A 23,941-nucleotide genomic window follows, 5' to 3' on the forward strand; every position below is an offset into this window, starting at 1 on the left:
CTGGGTGGTGGTTACTGTGTTGTACAGTGGGCGGTTAAGTGTGGGAGGTAAGTTGATAGGTGAAATATTAACATGATAGCAGGTCAGAAGGGAGAAAAGAAGAAGAGATTAAACGGAGATGTAAGTTATAGGCATATTTAGGAGCAGATCGACAAGTACACTGGAGGATAGAAGAACAGGGAGAGAAATAGAGGAGATAATAGAAAGGTAGTAGAGTGTGTAAAATGGATGATAAAGGAGGTATAGTGGGGGTGGTGAGATTATTGTGTAAAGTATGAAGTACAGTGCGGTGGTAGGAGAATATGTAGTGTTTGTATATTATTAAATCGATTAGCTTGTGGTAGGAAAAGGGAGGAAGAAGGGTAAAGGAAAGGACGAGTTGCCTAATGATTGGATGAGGTAGACAGAAGGAGGATGGGATTGTTGGGGCAGGGGGAGGAGATTAAATAATATAAATGTACAGTAAGTGGGGGTGGGAATTAGGGGTAGGATATGGGAGCAGAGGGAGGCCAAGCAGAGAGAGAGCAAATGGAGCGTGCTGATGAACCAGTCACAAATGGACATATTGCCCACAAAAACAGTCTGTAAGAAAATGCTGTTTTTTTATTTTGCATATTGGATTTATTACAGTATTGAAGGCAGGGTTTTATGAGGAAAAAAGCGAGTAAGTAAAAAAATAAATAAATATGGTTTAAAAGCTGGGAGTAAATGGGAAACAGACTCAGCATTAGGTAGAAGTAACGTTAGAGAAAGTCAACAAAATAAATGCAGTTTGATAGATGGTGGGAAAGAAAGGAAAAGAAGAGTAAAATATAGAATCGGATGATAAGGCAGGATTTAAAAACATGCCGATAAACTGTAAGTACTAGGAAAGGAGAAATGCAGAGTAAAAGGGGGAATGTGCGGCAGAGCTATGTGGAGGTATAGACCAAATATGGGTTATACAGCAAAACACATAAACATACAGTGTTATGCCATGAGCAGTAACAGCTCTCAGGGGTACAAGACTTGGGTGAAGCCTGTTGCTTTGTGGACAGTAATGGTGAGGCAGTATATATCAGAAGGTAGAAATGTATCCTTAACCTAGGAAAAAGAAAAGAGAACAGAAGACTGAAAAACTGTGAAGGTTAGATAAGGTGAAATAAAAAAACAGGGCAGGTGATGAGCCATAACAGAGAAGGTGACCGGTAGGAGAAATTAGAGGAGTTATAGGAAGGTTAAGGTAGAGACAATTATAGCAAGGGTGAGCAGTAGAAATGAAGGAGAACGATTGGTGAGAGAAACTAATAAAGCAGCAGATACAATTCAAAACAAAACAGCCAATTAAAATAATGAGCATCCTACATGTGTTAATAAGGTCAGAACACAGCAAAATACAACTAAATGCACTTAAGCTAAAACCTTATAAAAGCAAATGTTTGGGTAACAGCTTTTTAAAATATTGAGCATCCAGCTTGTGTTAATTAGGTTCAATTGGAGAAAAACATAAAAAATACAGTGAAAATGTATTTCTATTAAAGCGTACAGAACAGACAACCTGGTTACAGCCTTTAACATAATAGACAACTACTGTTAAAACCTCTGTTAGACAAAAAAAAAAAAAACAGCAGCAAATACATTGTAATGCAAGAAGACTAAAGTTCATAAAGTCATAAAGTAGATACCCCAGTAACAGTCTATTAAAAACTGAGCAGAACAACTTGTGTAACAGCTTCTGTTGGAAAAGAAACTGCAAGAAATTCAGTGAAATGCTATTAAATTACAGCATATATAGCAGACTTCCCAGCAGTCTGACTGTAAAATATCATGTGGTCAGCTTAGATAACTTCTATTGGGGAAAACAACAGCAGACAGTATGATAAAAAGCACTTGGATTGTAGCATACATATCGGACATCTAGGTAACAGCCTTTGAAATAAATAGCATCCCACTTCTGTTAACAGTTCAAATTAGAGCACAAATAACCCAAAATACAAAGGAAGCTAGCTCATGCACATCACGGTGGGAAAGGGCAGGAGTCTTTGCAAAACTGAGAGAGAAAAGATGATGAAGGAGAGCATAGTGAAGTTTTAAATGTTGCAAACTATTATGGGATATGTAAAAGGAAAGTAATTACCTAATGCTGTTTCACTTTTAGATTAAGCATTTTAGCAACTCTTGCTATTCATGCTAAGATAGGATGAGGACCTGAGAGCTAATGGGGATGTCTCCATTGTGGGCCTGAATATTTTCATACTATTTGGGCATGCCCTGATGGTCAGAAACTCTAGATATCATGCACTCCACTTCATCTTTTGCTGTAAGGTCAGTCATATCCTTTCCCTGATCTGAAATGTTGATTCTCAGATGTTTAAAATGGTTTGTACCAGTTAAGCCATTTGGTTGCAAATTTGCTTTTGGCTGTAGCAAATACAATTTCAGCTCCCATCTTTCATCACTGGATTTTTTTTTTCAATTGAAATCTTCAAAAATCCTGTACTGCTATATTAAGGGGCTGAAAGTGTCATCCTCAGATCAAAGATTAAGATACTATAATGAGTTCTTTTTTGCTTGCTGGAACAGTTATCTTTAATATTTCATCCAGTTTTCAATTCTTTGAGTGTTTGCATATTTAATTAATGATCCTATAATTTTAATTATGTTCGTCTTGTATATAATTTTTAATAACTATATTCTTGTCAACATATAATAAGCTGTTTATGAAAAAAATAAAAGAGTGGTATAAATCGTGTATACATACATGTATACATATGCTAAGAGTCAGTCAGTGCAATTTGTCTACTTGTCTATGCTCTGTTAGCCAAATGACAAAAGAGATAATTATTTATGCATCGGTGCGCATTGTTTTGCTATTTTTTTTAGATTGTCCTGTCTCAGTCTCTTAAATATTTAAGAGTAATTGTTTCAGACATTTAGAAGAAAGAGAAAACTAAAAGAATACAGGGCATAAATAAAATGTCCTGTGCAGACCGCCTCAAGGCCCTATGCCTGTATTCTGTCTCCTACAGACGTTTGAGGTGTGATGTATGCCAAGCATACAGGGCATTGTCAGACCCCACTCTGATGGACATCCTGCATATCCACAAAACAAGCAGCACCAGACTTACCCATTCTAAAGACTTGAGTCTTGCCTATGATATAAATAGGACCTGCTGGAGAGACAGGCATGTATCCCAGAGACTATTCCATCTGTGGAACAGGCTCCCCATCCATGTGAAGCAGAGTTCCTCCTTAATCCAATTCAAGTGTAACTTGGAGAAATGGATGGGAAACTGGAAATTCATCCCTGGTTTGGCACCTGTCTCTCTAATGGACACAGGTAACCTGTAAATGGTTAAACTCCAAGGCCTTTGCTTATGCTTATCAAGGGTATCAGAACTTGTCAAAGATTTGGGATGCATGGCTAGGCTTAAAAAGGCGCTTGTGGTCATAAGCCTAGTAAACATCTATGAACCTATAAAAATAATATCAGCACTGTGCATGAATGTTTAGTGCAGACATGCATTAAAATATATAAACAATGTAACTTCTGTCATGGAAGGGAAGACCTTGTACTGTAAAAAACAAAGGCCTTACCTTATTTTTTTACTTTGTTGCTGGGGTCTTCTATACCCCATTTTTAGAGTGGCTTCTTCAGCTTCAGAGTTTGTCAGCTTATAGACTAAACAGAATCCATCTCCCCAGAAAACAAGTATATTCTATACTAAAAGCATTAACCTTGTGTAAATAGATGAGCATACAGACTGGCTGCTATGTTCTTACCAGTTTACATCTGCTCTAGACACATCTTTTATTTGAGGCTACAGGGACACTATTTATAATACTACACCATCCTGTGCAAACATGACATTATTTTATTATTTTTATTTTACATTTGTTTATGGGAATAGTCCAATTGGACACATGTCCTTTTTTAGCGGAGGCCTGGTTAGAAAAGCTCCACACTGAAAATACACAAGAAATAAAAACAGAGAAACAATAGAGAAGTAACAATACAAGTCAATGCAGTGTAAGGTATAAGTTACAAATTTAGGCTATTTCAGTTTATACATATCATTAGGTATTCTCTAACAGATTATTTTCACACATAAGTAACAAGGGTTGTCAGAAGTGGTAGAGAAACCACATCATGGATGATTAATACAAAGTTCAAAGTGAGACATGGTCACTGTACTAAAAACAAATCTAACATATTCCTACATTCATAGGTTCATAGGTTCATACTAGGCTATCTGCCCTGGGGCAGTTATAAGCCTAGCCCGATTCTGTATGGCTTACGCCACCCCTTGATTTGAGTATAGTGTGCCCTTTTTAAGGTTTAGTTTACTGTGCCTCTGTCTAATAGTGACACGGGAGTAATCCCTAGGACAAACCTACGATCCCCCATCCACTTATCGAGATTCTTCTTGAAGAGATTCAGTGAGGTGCTCTGCCTCACATGAACTGGAATTCTATTCCAGAGCGAAGGGAGCCTCTGGGTTATGAATCTGTCCCTCCAGCAAGTTCTATTTATTTATGTGCTGAGGTTCAAGTCCATCGAGCGTGTGGCTCTAAGGGATTTAGATTTACTGAGGTGGAGCATGTCCATTAATTCTGGATTTGACATAGCTTTGTATGTCAGGCATAGATTGCCTCAAAGTAGGCGGTATGCATTGTGACTTCTGTCTGAGAATCTTAGTTTAAAATCAACAAAGATATTTTAATTCTGCATAAATAAAAACAGAAGGGGTAATTACTTGGATCATTTTAAGTGACAGAAGTAAGCATGTTTTCAAAGCATTTAAAAAACAAAAAACTGAGTATGAAACAGACAGTCATTATAACTGGTAAGTATCACACATCCAACATGTTTATATGTTGCAAGTTTAACCCATGATAGAAATAAAAAAAAATCAAAACAGAGGGTCTGGTATAAGGACTATGTCACAAGAAGACATGCAACACTGGAGCAAAACTGTTGTTTTCAAGAAAATGTTAAATATGTATGGTTAAATGTTTATGATTCCTGTTGCATCATGTGATAAAATATAAAGAATACATTAATAACAAGATCAAGGTTATATCTAAGGATAGAATAAATATCGATAGAATAGATAGGATAGAATAAAGATAGTCGATACCCTAAATTCTTTAATAAATAACCATTTAGGGTAACCTTGAATACATTTCACATGAGGTAAATGTGGCAAAACTTTCTCAATAGATTTTGTCAAGGGGAATGGAAAGTGATGGAGATGTGTGACTCATGATACCAAATATTTACTTGTATTCAATGAAGATTCCACAGTGTAAGAGGACTTTGGAAATGTGCCCATACAATGAATAAATAAACATAACATAGGGTTGTAGGGGTAGGATGGTACAGGTGCAGGGAGATCTGCCCTGTACAAAAGCATCCTGTTTCAGGTTTTCACAATCAATACTATTTTTTTTTTTTTTTTGCTTTTTTGAGATGACATGATGGGTTTATGTGGTTTGCTGTTTTCCTGTCTGTTGTATGATGTTGAACTTCTTATACTTATTAATGTGGGCCTATGGAGGGTGGAGGAGGCTTCTCCTGTACGAAAACATTTTTTAAACATCTACTTTGTAAGATTTGATGGTTGTTTATCTGTGATTTAATTTATGCCTACAGCAAATACTTATAGCTTGCTAGCTTGATAGAATAAACAGAGATATATGCACACCCTGTACCCATGTGTGTGCGTGTGTGTGTGTGTGTGTGTGTGTGTATCTATAGCTATATATATGGGTTATCTTTACTTATTGGAGGTCACTCCTTTAATAACACAATATGTGAGGTACTGCTGGAAGAGTTAGGTTACTATCTTGATGGGTCTAGGACTATTCACTGAAACACATTTGACTGTGCACAATTCACTTTAACACATTTCACTGAAAGTTATATATGGCCTTTTCCCCACTGTTGTGTGACCCTGGAGTTAGTATATATAGTAAGGGAGAGGTGTGGGGGGTGGTGCCCCCCATATATTTTGGATATATATTAAGTTCAGAAAAGAGTAATTTATTGTAAATTTTAAATATTTTGAACTATATACATGTTGTTGTGTCTTTCGGCTTTTCCCGGTCAGTGGTCGCCACAGTGGAACTCCGGTCCGCTAATGATTGGCAGTTGATTTTTACATGCCGAGTTGCCAGCCATGATGCACAACCTTCAACTAAGGTACGCCCATTCACGCATGTCTCCACGCAGAAGACGCTCTAGCTGAGAGTCGAACCGGTCAGCGTCTTACTGTGAGGCGACAATGCTACTGCAGCACCACCACCGCAGATGGATACTTGCAATTCCAATAAATTACTCTTTTCTGACCTTAATATATATCCAAAATATGTGGGGGGCACCACCCCCCACACCTCTCCCTTACTATATATACTAACTCCAGGGTCACACAACAGTGGGAAAAGGCCATATATAACTTTCAATGAAATATGTTTGTGAATTGAGTTTCAGTGAATTGAGCTTTCAATGATTTGTGCACAGTCAAATGTGTTTCAGTGAAATGTGCTTTCAGTGAATAGTCCTAGACCCATCTTGATATACACATGCACATTGCATTTATTTATTCATTTATATTTTAAGATTGGGAATGTATAGCTGTGTATTGTATATTATCTCTGAAGTCCTAAGGAAAACAGTTTCATGAATAATTGTAAGACATATATGTAATATATACAAGAATTCCCTTCTGTTAGGTGTAAAATGTATGAGGTTGCAATCTGTCTGGTACAATTCCTTGAAATGACTGTTGAGGCAGTTTCTGTTCATGCAACAAAATGATTCAGTTACTCAGTTTTTTACTTTTTCCTCATGAATATGAAGATAATATACCTGAGTAAAAGACGCAGAGAGGCTTGACCTCCTGAAAACTTCCCCTTGTCATTATGTTTTTTTTTTCCCATCGGGTAGAAGGGGGTATAGAATTTGCAAGCAGCCTTCAGTGATAGGTAGGCTGGGATATGCCTACCATGTCAACATGCAAAGAGGACTTTGATTTTTAAGGTGAGTACTGTTAAGTACCTGAAAAGGTTGACAAGAAAGGTATATATGATTAGGCATCGTATGGCCCTCATGATCACCTTTCTTGTGCTGTTCCTATGAAACTTATATGCTGTTATACATTTATTAATCAGTTAATGAACATATATGATTCACTGTGCTACTGTGCATGAAAACTGTGAATAATTAAAAATAATCAAAAATGGACTATAGAGAGAGATTAGGCTTAAAGAACAAAAACATAGCTATTAATTTTTGTTACACAGGGTACAATTAAAGATGAGATAATAAAAGAGAAACAGTTAAACAACATACTGAATATCAAAAGGAAAGCACCACCTTCAACTGATAATGTAACTATGTGCTTTCTTATTATCAAGATGAATAAATTTTATATCATAGGTGTTTACAGGCTAATGACTACAAGGGCCTTTTTAAGCCTAGCCATGCATCCCAAATCTATGACAAGTTCTGGTACCCTTGATAAGTGTAAGCAGGGGCTTGGGAGGTGAAACATTTACAAGCAGGGTCCTGAGAGATGAACCATTTACAGGCTGCCTGTGTCCATTAGAAAAATAAGTGCCAAACCAGGGATGAATTTCCTTTTCCCCACCAATTGTCCAAGTTACTCTTGAATAGGATTAGGGAGCAACTCTGCTTCACATGGATGGGGAGACTGTTCCAGAGAAGGGGTAGTCTTTGGGATACATACATGTCTCTCCAGCTTGTCTTATTTATATTACAGGCAAGGTTTAAGTCTTTAGAACTGGTAACGCTGGTGCTGTTTGTTTTGTGGATATGTAGGAAGTACTTTTTATAAATCTGAATAAATATTTGTGCAAGCAGAAAATGTTCATGTAGCATCAAAACTATTTCTTTGCTTGTTGTGGAGATAGATATTTCAGTAGTTTTTAAATGCATGCTTGAAGAAATTCATCACAATGTGGGTTCCAGAGTTTGCCATCAGGGAGAGTGAGAGAAAAGCACAAATTACCAGATCTATGTCTCATACCAATTAGCCAAGTGGATTCTTTCCATCCTTGCTTACAAGATGTATTTTACTTCTGTACCAGTCCTATGAACAGCTGCAACCACCCACCAAGTTTACTATACAAGTAGGGAATGGGTGTAAATTTCCAGACCTTTCTTCTATATCACACTGTCCGCACACACATTGAGTGACAAATTAGCTTTTCCAGTCCACCTAACACATATCTTTGAGAGGTGGGAGGAAACAAAAGTACACAGACAAAAAAAAAACACAAACGTTAGAAGGATATGCAGACTCCACACAGAAGATACTTCAGCTGAGACTTGAATTAGAGAACCTCTTTCTGCTAGGCAGTAGTACATCCCACTGTGCCACCATAACATTGTGAGTTACTATTATTTTCTTACTTGATCAACCTTTTGAAGTTTTATATCACTACTCTTAAGTATTTATTACTCCAGAAGTATTTCATTCTTTATCTGTTGCCATCACTTGATTTAAAAATGCTTATCAATTGTTAAGTTTCTATTTATTGTGAAGTGTTTTTTCCAACGGTACTATAATAAAGTTGAATTTGAACTTGAATTAGACCCATTGATGGACTGAAATAGTAATATGAGAAGACTGTGAACCTAACTAAGGCCAACATGTGATTCGTGCACTCAGCATACAAGAAAATGAGAGGAAATGTATGTGATTTTGTAATTTATTACTGAATTTTAATTGCGTTACGGGCATGTGTTGAATTAAAGCCACTGTAAATTGTAAAGATGGGATTAGTGGTAACATTTTGCAGGTCTTGCAAGTCTTGTTGTAACCTTGGTCTAATTCATGAATAATGGGAGACTGATGCTTAATGACAAGATGCAGAAAGTGGAGGGTGGATGCAAGTGACATAATGATGCAATTGAGAGTTGAGAAGAAGAGAAAGAATTTTGCCCTATAAACACATCCAGGTTCCTGATTTGTCTAAAGTAGTAGAGTATTTGTACACTAATCAGACTTAAGCGAGTTATTAGTTCAGGTAATTTAGTGGAATTGACTTACTGTAGTTGTGACAGGTCAAAAGAACATTTGACTGGAATTTGTACTTTGAAAATAATAGGTTCAGTTCTCTCATTTTTTGGAATTTTTGGAGGTAAAATATGTAGTTCTAGATTTTGTGAAGAGGTGACATAAAGATCATCAGTTTACAGCTGGTGACAATAACACTGTGTCATCTGCAAGGAAGATGCTAAGTCATCAGTGAACCATTTCGACATTGCCACAGTATTCTGCATTCCTTTAATAAATGCAGTGAATAGTGAGGGACCTGTCACTGAACCCTTTGAAACACTTACAGATATTTCAGCGAGAGAGATTTCATCATCACATCCATTAGATTGCCCTGTCTTCTGTGTATCTAGTGAACCACACCATCGTCAGGTGCAAGAGTCCATAATGAGGCTAGAAGTTCCAGAAGGTGGTAATGATGGCAGACCATATGAAATAACTCTGTGACCTGATAACTTTACCATTTCACCAGTTCATGAGGAGACAATGCTGTATTCGCATGCAACCTGTATTATCAGCTATAAGTTAGAAAACTTGTACAATACCTGCTCTGCATATGACACACCTGTGTCACTCATCACAGGTACTGTAACCTATTATAAATCTAGCTATATTTTACTAAATTGTGCAATAAGGATGACTGCACAAGCCTTTGATTGTATGCATTATTTTGACAAACTGGATAACTACTTGTACAATTCATTTTGTATAATTTGTATAGCCTATGTTCTTGTTGAAATGTTCAGTGTTTTGCATTGATGAGACTGCCCTGAGAAATGTTAATTTAGCTCACTGCTCTACCCTAGAAATCAAGTGAAATTGACAGATATGTGAGAAATAATTTATGAATTAGATAATGTCCACCTAAGATATTAATAGAACAGCAGAGTATTTCTAGTTCTATAAAAACAGCTAATTATTTTTCACTTATTATTATTTTCTTGCAGAGATGCTAAGTGTGGAAAAATACAATGTCAGGGAGGAGCAAGCCGACCAGTAATTGGTACCAATGCAGTCTCTATAGAAACCAACATCCCTTTACAAGGAGGAGGAAAGATTCTCTGTCGTGGTACACATGTGTATCTAGGAGATGACCTGCCAGACCCCGGCCTTGTGCTGGCCGGCACGAAGTGTGAAGAAGATAAAGTAAGTATCTCTAGTGAATAACTGCATAGTTACATTACACAACATATGCAAACTTATCAAGGTAAGTTCCAAGGAGTTCAAGATGTATAGGGATAGCAATGGAATCAACACTTATTTCTAAGCTGTCTTTGATCTAGTATAAAGTGTAGCTGCAGATAATGGGAAATCAGTTGAAGTCTGTTTGGTAGCCACACAACTGTTAGCATGAGGGCAAGAATGTTACTCACAGGCTATGAAAACAGTGCAAGCAACAAAGGTGGAAGACAAAACAGACAAAAAAACGTAAACAACTAAATGTTCTTCAACAAGAACATTCTTCAACTTGGCAGTAGCTGCAGCTGCTTGATTTGCAGTTTTACCTGCATATAAGATGTGCACAATCATATAATCTGCAGAGGAATTCAGTGCACTGATAAAATTATGTTTTCCTCCTTTGTGATATTTTAAGTTGTAACGTCCTGGTTATTTATCTGAAGCATACCCTCCACAAATAAACAGTAGGCGAGACAAGCCATGGCATGACATGTAATGTAATGTGTATCCAAAATCCCACAAATTAAAATTTCACACATTAGCTACAGCTGCAGTACTGTGCACAAAGAAGGAAGGCTCTTACTTCGTTAATGCACTGTAGAATACAATCTGCACAAGACAAATTGTACAATGGAGTATTAACTCATTTTAATGTGTCAGGACAACAGTGCTTCTGATTATTTTTTGAACAGTCCAAACTGTAACATGCTCTACACTGTAAATTAATCAATTCCTTCTGCATAAAACAAAATATATTGAATTAAACTTAGATACAAATAGAGACTGATACCACATGTCGAAATACAGTACTGATTGGTTAAAAGAACTGCTATTTTAAGGTACAAATAGTTCAGCTACTAAAATCCATAAACAGCACTGCAGGAATAGTATTTGCTTCCTGCTTCTCAGCCAGATTAAATTTATGATGTGTTTCTTATGTCCATTTTGGAACAATTAGAACATGTACTCAGTATGATAACACACTGAGCAGCTAAAATGAAAATGATTTAGACTTGTTTATACTGTGAGCTGCCATAACTCTCAGAAACTGAGGCTATTTACTCCATTTCCAGTAGTAGAATTTTTTCCTTTGACTTGTTGTCAGCACTAAGCTACTTTGATCATCTTCAAATAATACTTCCACAGAAGTTGTGCAAAGCCATTTGTAAATGGAGGGTGAGATCCAGAGTTGCCATTCTCAATGTGCATTGTGAGTCTGACACTGAGATGACAGATACCTAGCATAGAAGTGTTGTGTGCCTGTCTTCTTGTGCTCACTGCATTAACAACACTAAAACTAACACAAATGGTGCACACATTGTGCATTGTTCATGTTAATGGTGCTGAGAGATGAATGTCTCCTGGGGTATAGGAGTAGAGGTAAGGTACTGTGCAACTGTCACTGTGCACTAGACATGAACAGTGGTCATACGGTATAATGAGCTTGTTTAGGTATACAGCAGGCTGGCATTCTGCAGCTTACACGAGTAGCACTGAGGGGTTATATGAAAACTGGTAAGGCACACAGCACGGTGGCATTCTTTACTTAGTTCTGGAGGAGGCTCCAGTTGCATATAATGATAATGTGTGCAGCACTCCAGTACTGTTCTCCATGAATTGAAATAGTTGATTAGGTGTCCAGGAGAAACACGCAATTATATACAGGAGACACAGCAAACAGAACCATGCAAAGCATGGGGTGTTCAAAGCATGTTAAAGGTTAGCTGTGAGATATACCAGCATTGTACTTCCTATAATTTGTATCACAGAGTGTGAGGTGGACAGTTTAAAGCATGAATGTAGGATGGATGGCACAGTATTGCTATGCATATTACATCCTGATAGTGCCACATATCTCAACACATTGTAATAAATTGGCATATGGAGTTAATCCCAATGCAGACCCTTTCTGGATAGTGTAACATGCAAGAATCTTCAAGGTAGTTGTACTGTGCTAACTACACTTTCCAATGTACTGCCTCATAATTTGCATCTCAGCTGAGCTTTATACTCTGATTGCTGTCATGTGATATGCAGAGCTGGCATGTTGCCATTAAATTCTAATTTGTATTTAGTACAGCCCACCAGTACTTATCTAGCTCTAGCTGCGGTGTTACAGTGGGGACAGCAGCACTGTGTAGATAACCATAGTCTAATACACTAGCAGGTACTTTGTATGTGTTAAGTATATATATATATATATATATATATCTACTTCTAAAGCCCAACTCCCAGATGTCCGACTTTAAAATCCTGAGACAAAAATCACAAAAGTTCAGAAACCCAAACGTCAGTTTTAAGTAGAGTAAGTAAACACTTGTCCAAAATAAGAAGAGGATGATACTCCACAACAAACGAAGCAAAACCAGATGAATGAAAAGACAAGTCCTTTATTCGAATAAGTAAGCGCTTTCACGTTGCTTGGAACGCTTCATCAGACTTCAACAAACCATAAAATTTAAATCAACTTATATATAAGTAAAACACCAATGAAAAACACATTTGCAAGTCACATGCGAGTTACAAAAAAACATAATTTCCTTTCCATAAAAAATATATAAATATATCATAAAGATCTCATATTAATAAATGAATGGTAAAAATAAAATGTTAAAACATACTAAAACACATATTGCATAGTCAGACTTATGTTTAATGTTTCAAAGGTTTATCTAATAAAAATGGTCTCAATGAAAATTTATCATTGAGACCATGACCTTTATTCGCAGATAGCTTAATAATCCATTTTGCCTCAGCTTTTTCTGTCTTATTGCCAATATTACCAAGTCTTTCAGTCTCTGTTAACTGTCCTATTACTAAAAATCTAAAGGCATGTGTGGTGTCATTTTGTAGTACATGCTTGGCTAGGGCATTCCCTTCATTCTCTCTATGTATAGCATACAAATGCTCTCGTATCCTTTCTCTTAAGGTTCTATTAGTCTTTCCTATATAGAAACAATAACATTTTATGCAGGATGCTAGATAAATCACATTTCTTGACTTACAATCAGCGTATTCATTAAACTCATATTTAACACCAGTATCTGGATGTATAAAGACATTAGATTTCATTATATATATATACACTGGTTGCAAGAGCGACATGCAAATGTACCCTTTCTCTCAGAGGAGATCTTATTTTTAGGCACTCTCTCATAACAAAGCATACGTTTTAAAGATTTAGTATTCTTATAGCTAAAGGATGGTTTTTCACCCACTTTCATTGAGACCATTTTTATTAGATAAACCTTTGAAACATTAAACATAAGTCTGACTATGCAATATGTGTTTTAGTATGTTTTAACATTTTATTTTTACCATTCATTTATTAATATGAGATCTTTATGATATATTTATATATTTTTTATGGAAAGGAAATGATGTTTTTTTGTAACTCACATGTGACTTGCAAATGTGTTTTTCATTGGTGTTTTACTTGTATATAAGTTGATTTAAATTTTATGGTTTGTTGAAGTCTGATGAAGCGTTCCAAGCAACGTGAAAGCGCTTACTTATTCGAATAAAGGACTTGTCTTTTCATTCATCTGGTTTTGCTTCGTTTGTTGTGGAGTATCATCCTCTTCTTATTTTGGATTTGTGCTTTTTTTGGGAGGTGATACCTTACCCTGACAGTGTTCTTTTCTTGTTGAACTAAGTAAACACTTGGCCAACTGCAAATGAAATTCACACTGAGGTAAGTAAAACTCACATAGGTGGGGAGCTACACCCCCCCCCCCCCAAATAAATATACCAACTCCAGGAACGCACTACAGTGGTGAACAGGGCACGTTGGCCAAGTTTTTACTTATCCTAGTTAAAATCGACATTCAGGTTTCTGAACTTTCATGATTTTCATCTCGAGATTTGAAAGTCAGTCATCTGGGAGTCTGGTTTTAGAAGTAGACCCATATATATATATATATATATATTATATATATATATATATATACATATATATATATGTGTGTGTGTGTGTGTGCATAAAAAAATGTTTCTGCATGTATATGTATGTATGTATATGTGTGTGTGTATATATATATATATATATATATATATATATATATGGTTCTAGTTTACATAACCGACAGCTGCTTTCACCGACAATGAATTGCGAGCGCCAGAAGATCGACAATCCGGAAGACCGACGCTACGGATCAAAACACCGACGCCGAGGATAGTGACTTGGAAAAAGGCTGTGTAAGTATGCGGTGGTGATGGACGTTAGGGTGCGAGTAAGGTAAGTGTGGATATTGACGGTCTGTGGGGATAGGGGTGGGTTTAGTGATTTAGGGTCAGTGCGCGGGTTAGGTAAATGTGCGGTAGTGATAGTGTTTGGGTTAGGCGGTTAAGTGAGTTAGGGTTTGGTGGGTTAGGTAAATGTGCGGTAGTGATAGTGTGTGGGTTAGGCGGGTTAAGTGAGTTAGGGTTAGGGCCCGTGTTAGGTAAGTGTCTTGGTAGTAGTATTTTTGGGTTAGGCGGGTTAAGTGAGTTAGGGTTAGGGCGCAGGTTAGCTGAGTGTGCGATAGTGACGGACCTTAGGGTAAGGGTTTGGGTTAGGGTTGTAGATAGTTGTGTATGTGAGGTTTAGTGTGGGTTTGTGAGGATTTTGGTGTGCTTGTGTTGTGTGTGTGGTTTTTGGACAGGGGATGTGTTTTGTTAGTTGATTGTTTTATTGTGGTGTGTGCAGCGTATGAGGTTTTGTGTTTGTGGACCGTCGGTTATTTGTTTGTCGGGCATGTGAGGTTTCGTGTTTATGGTTTGTCGATTATGTGGTGTCGATGTTTGCGTTGTTGGTGTTTTGCAGTGTCGGTTATGTAAACTAGATCCATATATATATATATATATATATATATATATATATATATCTATAGGGGTCTATGCCAGATGATCAGCTTTTCAGAAACAAAAAAAATCAGAGACCATATGATCGACTTTCAAAGAAAACTTGAACATCGGAAAACAAACCCACAAAAGTCTACTTGTTTTCATTTTTGCAGGGGGGTAAATCCCCTGCAAATGATATATCCCAACTACGAGATGGCACTACAGTGAGTAAAAGGGTAAATTTCCTGATCCTCGCTGTACCACGACTCGATAATATGATCTCAGCCATATGGAGTTCGAGTTTTTGAAAACTCAGTCAACTGATAAGGACCTATATATATATATATATATATATATATATATATATATGGGGTCTACTTCAGAAGACAGCGGGGCAAGCCCCCTGTACCCCTCATCATTCAGTATTTTTAATTTTCAGTCCTTTGGGATTCAGTCTTCTGAAGTAGACCCATATAGATATATATTTGTGTGCATATCTGCACATGCGTATATGGTTATATGTTTTATGCACACACATTCTGATTTAATTGACATTGTTATAGGGTTGTGGTAAATGTGATTATTAGGTACAGAAACAAGATGCTCTTATTTATCAACATTCTATGATCATCATAAGACATTTATCACCACTGTATGTGTATCTTTAACTGTTTATCATTTTGTTGATCATTAACTGTTGATCAGCATGCAGTTGACATAACTTATCAGAGTAACTCAGACGTTTTCACATTCATTCACTCATTTACCAGCTAACCATTTAATCCTATCCTGGCAGTTAGTGAGTGCAAAGCATAGAACCTCATCTTGACCTGGATGTCAACTTCGCTACACACACACACACACACACACACACACACACACACACACACACACACACAGTACTCATATGACACTCACATCGGTGAATAGCTTAGAGGATCACCTGTCTACCTATGGTACATCTTTAGGAAATGGGAAGAAACAGGACACTAAAAATCCAAATGGAAGTTGAAGACATGCAGAATTCACTCAGAAGGCCCCAAGGATAAGAACTGAGTTAGATAACCAAGCACTGTATGGCAGCACTTCTAATTATTGCATCATTGTGCTATTTCTGCACATTAACACGTGAACAATGAATCCTCATACACTAAAATACTCACTCATACCTCACAAAAGCCATTTCACTTACATAAATTAAGGCCTTAGAAATTTACCTTAATTCAAATGAAAAAAATAACTACAAAAATAAAATAAGATACAAACACAGCTTGCCCACTTTTAAACAGCACTACTAGTATTACAACAAATCAGTAAAAAAATTAAACATTTACAGCATAACCAAACTAATATAAGCATGAGTAACATGTCTGAACATAATTTGCACTGCACTAGCTAAATGTTACCATACAATTTTTTAATATTGTGTATACAAGAATAAAATATGCCTTTGAAACTTGTCCATCCTATGTAAATCTTAGTAGATAATGTATGCAGTTAGCACAATTCGTTGAAACAAAAGACAACAGTTTTCCAAACTTAAGCAGTGAACTCTGTTTCAACTGCTTCCATGGCCATCCAATCTAAGATAAGAATATGTTCTTGATTTATTGCACTTATACTTGTTTTATACAGTGATCATTACTGTTTTTGAGCATTTTTGAACCATTTATTTAATTTTGTGGCAAAAATAGTCATTTATCTGTGGGTTTTTATAGTTCTATTTGCCTCCACATCCCCTTGCAGAAGGGTGAATTAGCCAGGGACCTATTTATCTGGAAATAGTTTGGTGTTTAATCTGCACTTGAGAGCTGCTTTTTTGTGCTTTGACATCAAGAAATTCCAGGATCATCTTGTGGAAGGAGATGTTTATCCTGGTCTCCCTCAGTTGGGAAGCACTCCAGGAAGCTCAAATTGTGGTTGTTTATTGGCTGGAGGCATATGAGTCAATTTTCAGTCTTTTTTCTCTGACATAAATCAAGCAAGTTTGCATGCAGCTTCCCATCTGGCAGTGGTTAATAGCAGTGACCTGTATAGTAGAAAACACCCAGACAGTAAATTTTCCCTATAAAGTTAGGATTAGATCCTTAATCTGTTAAACAGTGTGGCATTGTGCAGAAATAAGCTTAGAGCTGCTAACGTGTGCATTGAATAGCACTACCATATCTAGCTTACATAACATCTCACCCTTAACTGCAGAAGCTAATTTGCTAATCAAATAGCTCTACAATGACCCAGCACTACCCAAAAACTATCCTAGGAGACCCCTGTTAAAACCCAATCCTTCATCCTAAACAGTCCACCATATTACAGGACTTGACAACATGGATATGTAATTTCCAAATGGCTCTGTAACCAGCTTGGTAGATTTGGACATCCTAAGGCAATGTAAAAATTGCCCCATGCTCTCCAACAACCAGTTAATATTTAAAGAAAATAACACAGTATGCAAGAGATGTAAATGCACAGCTTCTTGGGAAGCAAAAATCTTGCATACAAAAGAGGTTATCAGGAATATGCACACAACATCCCTCACACATACTGCTTATCAAATACATATATTCTTATGCTGAGGTGTTTAAAAGAAACCTTCCCAAATCACAAAGACCTCCAAAGCCACTTAAAGACAACACTGTTCCTCAGCAATTATTAAAACTGTGATGCCCATGCCCTGGCCCAGCAATCAAGGAGCCTCAATCCTCACCACTAACACCAGTGAGGGGCATCCTCATATAGGAAGAAAGGATAACAAATACACAAAGTAAAGTGCAATTTCCCTTAAGAGCACACCGAGATCACAGTCAGTCCAGGGCTGGTTGCTGCCTTGCCCTTCAGGTCCCCAATAAGACTCCCCACTGGCACAGCTATAAGGTCCAGATTTCAGCCTAATGGGCAAGCTACAACCTCCAGCACCCTCTCTATCCAACCAGTGCTTTGTGTCCCTGCCCAAGTAGCTGACACAGACACACACACACACACACACACACACACACACACACACACACACACACACACACACACTTTGAGAAGAGTTTATTCAACCACACAGACACTCCTGGGGAAGGGTGGCACAGATTCTCCAGCTGTACCCCTTTTTCCCAGACTATGTGGTAGTACCAGCTGCCAACACCCACTGATATTTATCAGCTACTCAAAGGCCCTTAAAAGGGTGTCCAATTATTACTGTGCAATATTATTATCCAATTGGTAGTACAGCCCAGGGCTAAAGCTATTGAAGTGGCTTTGTACAATTTTTCCAAAGTCATGCAAGCACTCTAAAGAGCTTAAATTATCTCTACAAAAACAGCCACAGATAGAAGGGTTTAAAAATATTTAATAACAAATAGTCAAAACACAAGCAATACTTTTTACTACACAGTAGTAGTCAAGAGTTCTGTGATCATAGAGAAATACTTAAAATAATTCAGTAGTACAGTTCTGACATCACAGAAAAAACCCTTAATTTAATCTTTCTAGTTTCTAGCTATTTCTAAGATAAAAAACACAAGTCTAAGATACATTTACATATAGAGCAAGACAGTGCTGATAAGTTGGATGGTCAAGACAAAAATGCATAATGCTGTCTGATTCTCTGTTTTTAAAATCACATTCCTGGTTTGCATTACATCATTCTTCACACTTTCCTGGGGTTCCCAGGCTAACAGGCTATATTCTTTAGTAAGCTCACACCAGGTCAGTAAGCAAAGCCATTAAGGACATTTATGCATGCAAATTCTGGCCATTAACTCTGGCCTTAAAACAATAGCAAAAATTCCTTCATCTAGACCGACCCAAGCCGTGTTTACATCAAAGGGTCACAACATGCTTTACTTGGTCAGCAGAGTGCACTGTTGTTACATTTTTTTTTTATTTTCACATGCAACACTATTTTTACCATTTAAGACAAGCCTGTGGTTTACATTAATATTTACAGATGACAGAATTATTTCCAAAATTCTATCTGGCTAGGTTGGCAGCCTTCACCTATCTTCACAAAAACACACACCAAAAGCAACACCAAACATCTCACATAAGCCTACACCCAGTTGTCCCCCAAGAGCAAAGCCCATAAGGCATATACTTTACCTGATAATCTTGTTATTTGAGACTCCATTGTGTGACACACAGATGCCCCGCTCATCAGGTTAGACAAAGAGAAGATAATGGTTAGTTGCCTTTTTCGAGCTGGAATCTGAAGTATCACTCATTTTACTGCACCCCAGGTACCAATATGATTGTGTCTTAGCCCATATGGGTTTAAATGACCTGAGACATATCTCACTGGACTATATGAAAGGAAACATAATGGATCTCTCAAGATTCATGTCACAGACTGGTACAAGCTTTGCACTGAACAGCAAGTTTGCCTTCATCAAGGATGATACCAGAGTATGAACATAAACTGACTGATTTTAGTAATTAGCTTAGTTTCTAGTGTCGTTCAAGGGGGATCCAGTATCTGTCAGCATGGGAGGAATTGGTCAAAATACCAAGTTCCTTTCCCAAGGATGGGCTGAACTTGTCACCCAAAGCTTTTGGATATTGGCTAAAACTTTCTCCATGCTCTTAGTTTTTTTAGGTAATGCCAAAAAGACAAAGCTACTAACATAGTAAAAAGGTCTACAAGCAACCTTAAGGTATCACTGCTCAGTGCTCAGACCATAAACAAAAATCCCCACACTCTTCAAGCCTTCCTCATATTGGAGAATGTAGGCATCTGTATCATGAATGAGACTTGGTTTAAAGCTGTAGAAATTATTCTGGAAGTATAAGGCTACAGTGCTTCCCACACATTCAGACCAACAGACTAGGGTCATAGTTGAAGGTATTTCGATCGACATTAGGAACAAACATACCTCCAGGTTGGCTAAACAGGATGATACCATGGAGCACATCCACAAGCAAGCCATCATAGATAAGGTCCCTTACCACATCGTGACTAGCTACAGGTCACCATCTATACCCTTAGAGACTTGTAACTCTTGCTTAAACCTACTAGAGATGCTCACTGTCCAACCAAACACCCTACTCATGGGTGACTTTAACTCCCCCTCTATAGACTGGAAACTGTACACTGCTTCAAACTCACAGACACAATGCTTCCTGGACCTTAACACAAGCAATCTAGAATAGATAGTACACTGTCCAACCAGAGACTCAAATATACTGGATCTGCTACTCAACAACATAGGAGGGTGTAGCATTCCCTCAAGTCATGTCCTCCAAGTGAGGTCAGATCAGAAAGCTGTCTCATTTGAAGTAAAAATCATCACAGAAAATTCAGATAAACCAGTAACAGTTAGGAACTATTTAGAAGCAAACTACATCCTATTAAGTGACAGTTTGTCAAACTCCAAGGCTTCCCCCAATCCTAAGACAACAGCTACCTATGCAGAATTATTCACAAGAGTCCCTATACAAACATGTGAATGTCTGTATAAAGGCTGCCATACCTACCACAAATAAACCCAAAACAACCACTTAAAACAAACCCCACTAGTGGAATCCTCACCTAAACAGGATATATAATAAAATAAGAAAGCTCATATGGCCAAAATCAGGAAGAGTAACTCCCTTAAAAAAGTGCTGTTTTATACAACTAAACAAAAAACCAAGAAGTGTAATTAAGTCAAACAAGGCCATCTACAATGTCAGAATAGGCACATAGGTTAAGGACAGTCAGATGTAATTCTTCAGCTATGTCCGAACTCTTAGAGGTAATGCACAGCAGTGTGCTGAACTGGTGGGGAACAGTACCACATTCACCAGTCAGGGTGACACAGCAAATCTACTGGCTGATAAATTCAGCTCAGACTTCAATCCCCACTCCACCCCCAGCTCTTTCAGGTGAAATCCCCTCCAACATACTTCTCCCAGCTATTACCAGAGACCAGAACAGTCTAAAATATGATCCGTCAGGGCCACTTGTGGCATGCTTTAATTACAGCCTTGAAACAGGCTACATTCCAAGTGAATGGAGGACCGCAGCAGCCATTCCACTCCACAAGAGTAGACCATCAACTGACCCAGGTAACTACATACCTATCTGTCTAATAAGCCTAAAATGCAAAGCCATGGAACCAATTATCATGAAAATGATAAACAAGGATATTAGGAACCTACAGCCACTGGAACCATCCCAATTTGGCTTTGTTAAGGGAAGGTCATGCCTAATTAACCTGGTAGACTTTGAGAGGGTCACCAAGGCAATGGAGGAGGGGAAAACAGTGTACACTTTGCATCCTGACCTGGCTAAGGCATTTTATACAATACCCTACTCAGGCATTGTGGACAAGCTCTGTGAGCTAGGTGTAAATCCCTACATAACTTGCTGGATTGCTGACTGCCTCACAGAAAGGAACTAAGAAGTCAGAATTAGTGAAAATACTTACACCAAGAGACTGGTCACCAAAGGAGTATGCTGGGGGTCTGTGCTATGCCTGCTTCTGTTTGTCATCTACTTCTCAGAAGTCGAAGATAACATTCAAGGCCTCTCTGGCTTATCAGGCTTGCAGATGACTGTAAATTTGGAACGGTTATAGATTCTTTCAAAGACCCCAGCATCTTGCAAGTGGGCTCAACACGGACAAATGACTAGTGTCAAAGCCACAGTCTAAAACTCTTAAGCCAAAAAATGCATTATAATGTCCTTTGGGAAACAGTCAACCAAAGTTAATTACTCCATCGATAAAAAGTCACTAACAGTTGAACCAGTAATAAGGAATCTGTTTACATATGTAGACAGCAGAATAAAATAACAGATGTCCACAGTAGGCTGAGTGGGTTTATTAAACTTTTTGAGTGCTTTCGCGGAAACTCCGCTTCTTCACACCACAAAAATAAGCCAACAAAATATTAAAACAATTTTAAGTAAAAACTAAAATCAGGACATGTGACAACTTCCTATTAAGTTAATGATGTAAGCATCTCCTTTTCAAAACAGGTTTTAAAGGGACAGAATTATTAAGGCCTGTTCTAACATTAGCCCTAAGGTCTAAAATCCAACATAACTCAATGTATTCTGTTTCATTACATATGTCACCTTCATGTATACCATAATTAACTATGCTTAAAACCAAAAACTTAAATGAATGTATCTCACCACTATCCAAGACATGTTTAGCAAGAGCATTACTAGGTTTCCTATTTTTAATATCATTTCCATGTTCTAAAATCCTTTCCTTAAGGGTCCAGTTGGTTTTACCAACATAGAAACCCTCACATTCTACACACTTAGCAAGGGATACTATATTCCTAATAGTGCTATTGGCATAAAAATGTAAATCAATAGTTTTGGACATTCTAGGATGATGAATAAAACTTACACTCCATATAAACTTGCAAGCACTGCATGAACGACATGGATATGTGCAGTTCCATTCCAAATGCTCCATGGCCATAGGTGACTGTTGTCTGTAACACAAACATTGCTTAAGTGACTTACTATTCCTAAAGACAAATTTGGGTGTAGGTCCTAAAACTTTGTTCATGTCTGGATCCATCATAAGAGTAGGCCAGTTCTTTTCTATGATATTGCATGTCATATCTACATTACTAGAAAAGTTAAGAGTGACCCTATGCGTAATATTAGTCACTTTGGTCACTTCTTGCTGATGTAACTCATCAGGAGGCTCTGAAAAATAAGGTCTAACTAAACTACATCTGTTGTTCCGTACTTCTAAAATGGCCCATTCAATCTCAAACTTTTTATAGACTCTATTCATAAACTCTAATTTCAAGGCCTCAAACGCTATGTTTAAGGATGCCTCATCAGTATGGAGTCTCATAACCCTTAAAACTTGATTTTTTAACACATTCCTTGGGACATGCCTCAGGTGCATACTCATTTTATTTATCATCATGTCTGCTGGACCCTGTTTTTCTTGTCTTATCTGTCTTGCTCCCTTGTTAAATGTTTCCCCTTATGTTCAGTTATTACCTGAAAAAAGACGAAAAAGGTCTGTGTGATGCATGTCTATATGCTAGGATGATTATGGCAACTGTTTTAAACTTTTATTTGTTATAGTTCTTTTGGTGTCTGCTACAAGTGGCCTGAGTGGTCACTTTCTTAGGCTCTTGAGGTCCCTGTCCCACACTGATCTCTTTTTTACTGCACAGGCTGCCACTCATATTGAGTTTGACTACAAGTTTGTGTAAAGTGTGGCTGCCATGTGAAGGCAGTGTAGCTGCCATGTAAAGGATGTAGGGCTGCCTTATGAAGGGCATGGGGCTGCTATGCAAAGGAAGTGGGACTGCCATGTAAAGGAGTGGAGCTGCCATACTTTGCCCAAAAACATACTTCAGTTTGAACAATGTAAGTAAGGCAGCTGTGTGTGTGTGTGTGGGGGGGGGGGGGTTGACAGTGTAGCTTAGGTTGCAGGTAGTAATCAGGAAGGGGAATTTAAGTTTACAGATGATGAGTTTAGGGGAGTGGGAGGGGAGCTTTAAAGATAGGGATCATGTGGGAGCTTTAGGGTTAGAGTTAAGTCTCTGGTAGGACTATACAGGTCAGTATTGTTAGTGGTGGTAAGACTGGATAATTAAGCAGGACTGGACTAGTAAGAATTAGAGGGACACTTACCATTTAAAGTAAGTGAGCAAGTGTGTTGTGAGCTGCTAGCATGCAGGCACTTATAAAAGACCCCTTGTTTTGTTGTAGGTGAGTTGTATAAGCACAGATTGACATTTGCATGTATAAAGCAGTGGACATTAACTTTAATCCTTTCTTTACAGATTTGCCTTAATCGCCAGTGTCAAAATGTCAGCGTTTTTGGGATCTATGACTGCACTGCAAAATGCAATGAGAGAGGGGTAAGACCACTCCAAAAACGTGATCTTAACTCAGACATTGATACAAACAAAATATGTTTGGAATT

The 23,941-nt window shown here is 37.7% G+C and overlaps 1 protein-coding gene across 1 annotated transcript in view; it reads left to right on the forward strand.

The window, feature by feature from the left end:
• Positions 1–23,941, forward strand: part of ADAM12 (ADAM metallopeptidase domain 12) — a 2,765,134-nt gene that overhangs the window by 2,252,465 nt on the left and 488,728 nt on the right. Inside the window, exons 16-17 of the mRNA XM_044056180.1 lie at positions 10,010–10,208; positions 23,799–23,876. Coding sequence (XP_043912115.1) covers positions 10,010–10,208; positions 23,799–23,876 — 277 coding nt within the window. The remainder of the gene's footprint in view (positions 1–10,009; positions 10,209–23,798; positions 23,877–23,941) is intronic.

The sequence above is a fragment of the Protopterus annectens genome, chromosome 14.part0, assembly GCF_019279795.1.
Source record: "Protopterus annectens isolate FY-2018-M chromosome 14.part0, PAN1.0, whole genome shotgun sequence".
NCBI classification, from domain to species: domain Eukaryota; kingdom Metazoa; phylum Chordata; order Ceratodontiformes; family Protopteridae; genus Protopterus; species Protopterus annectens.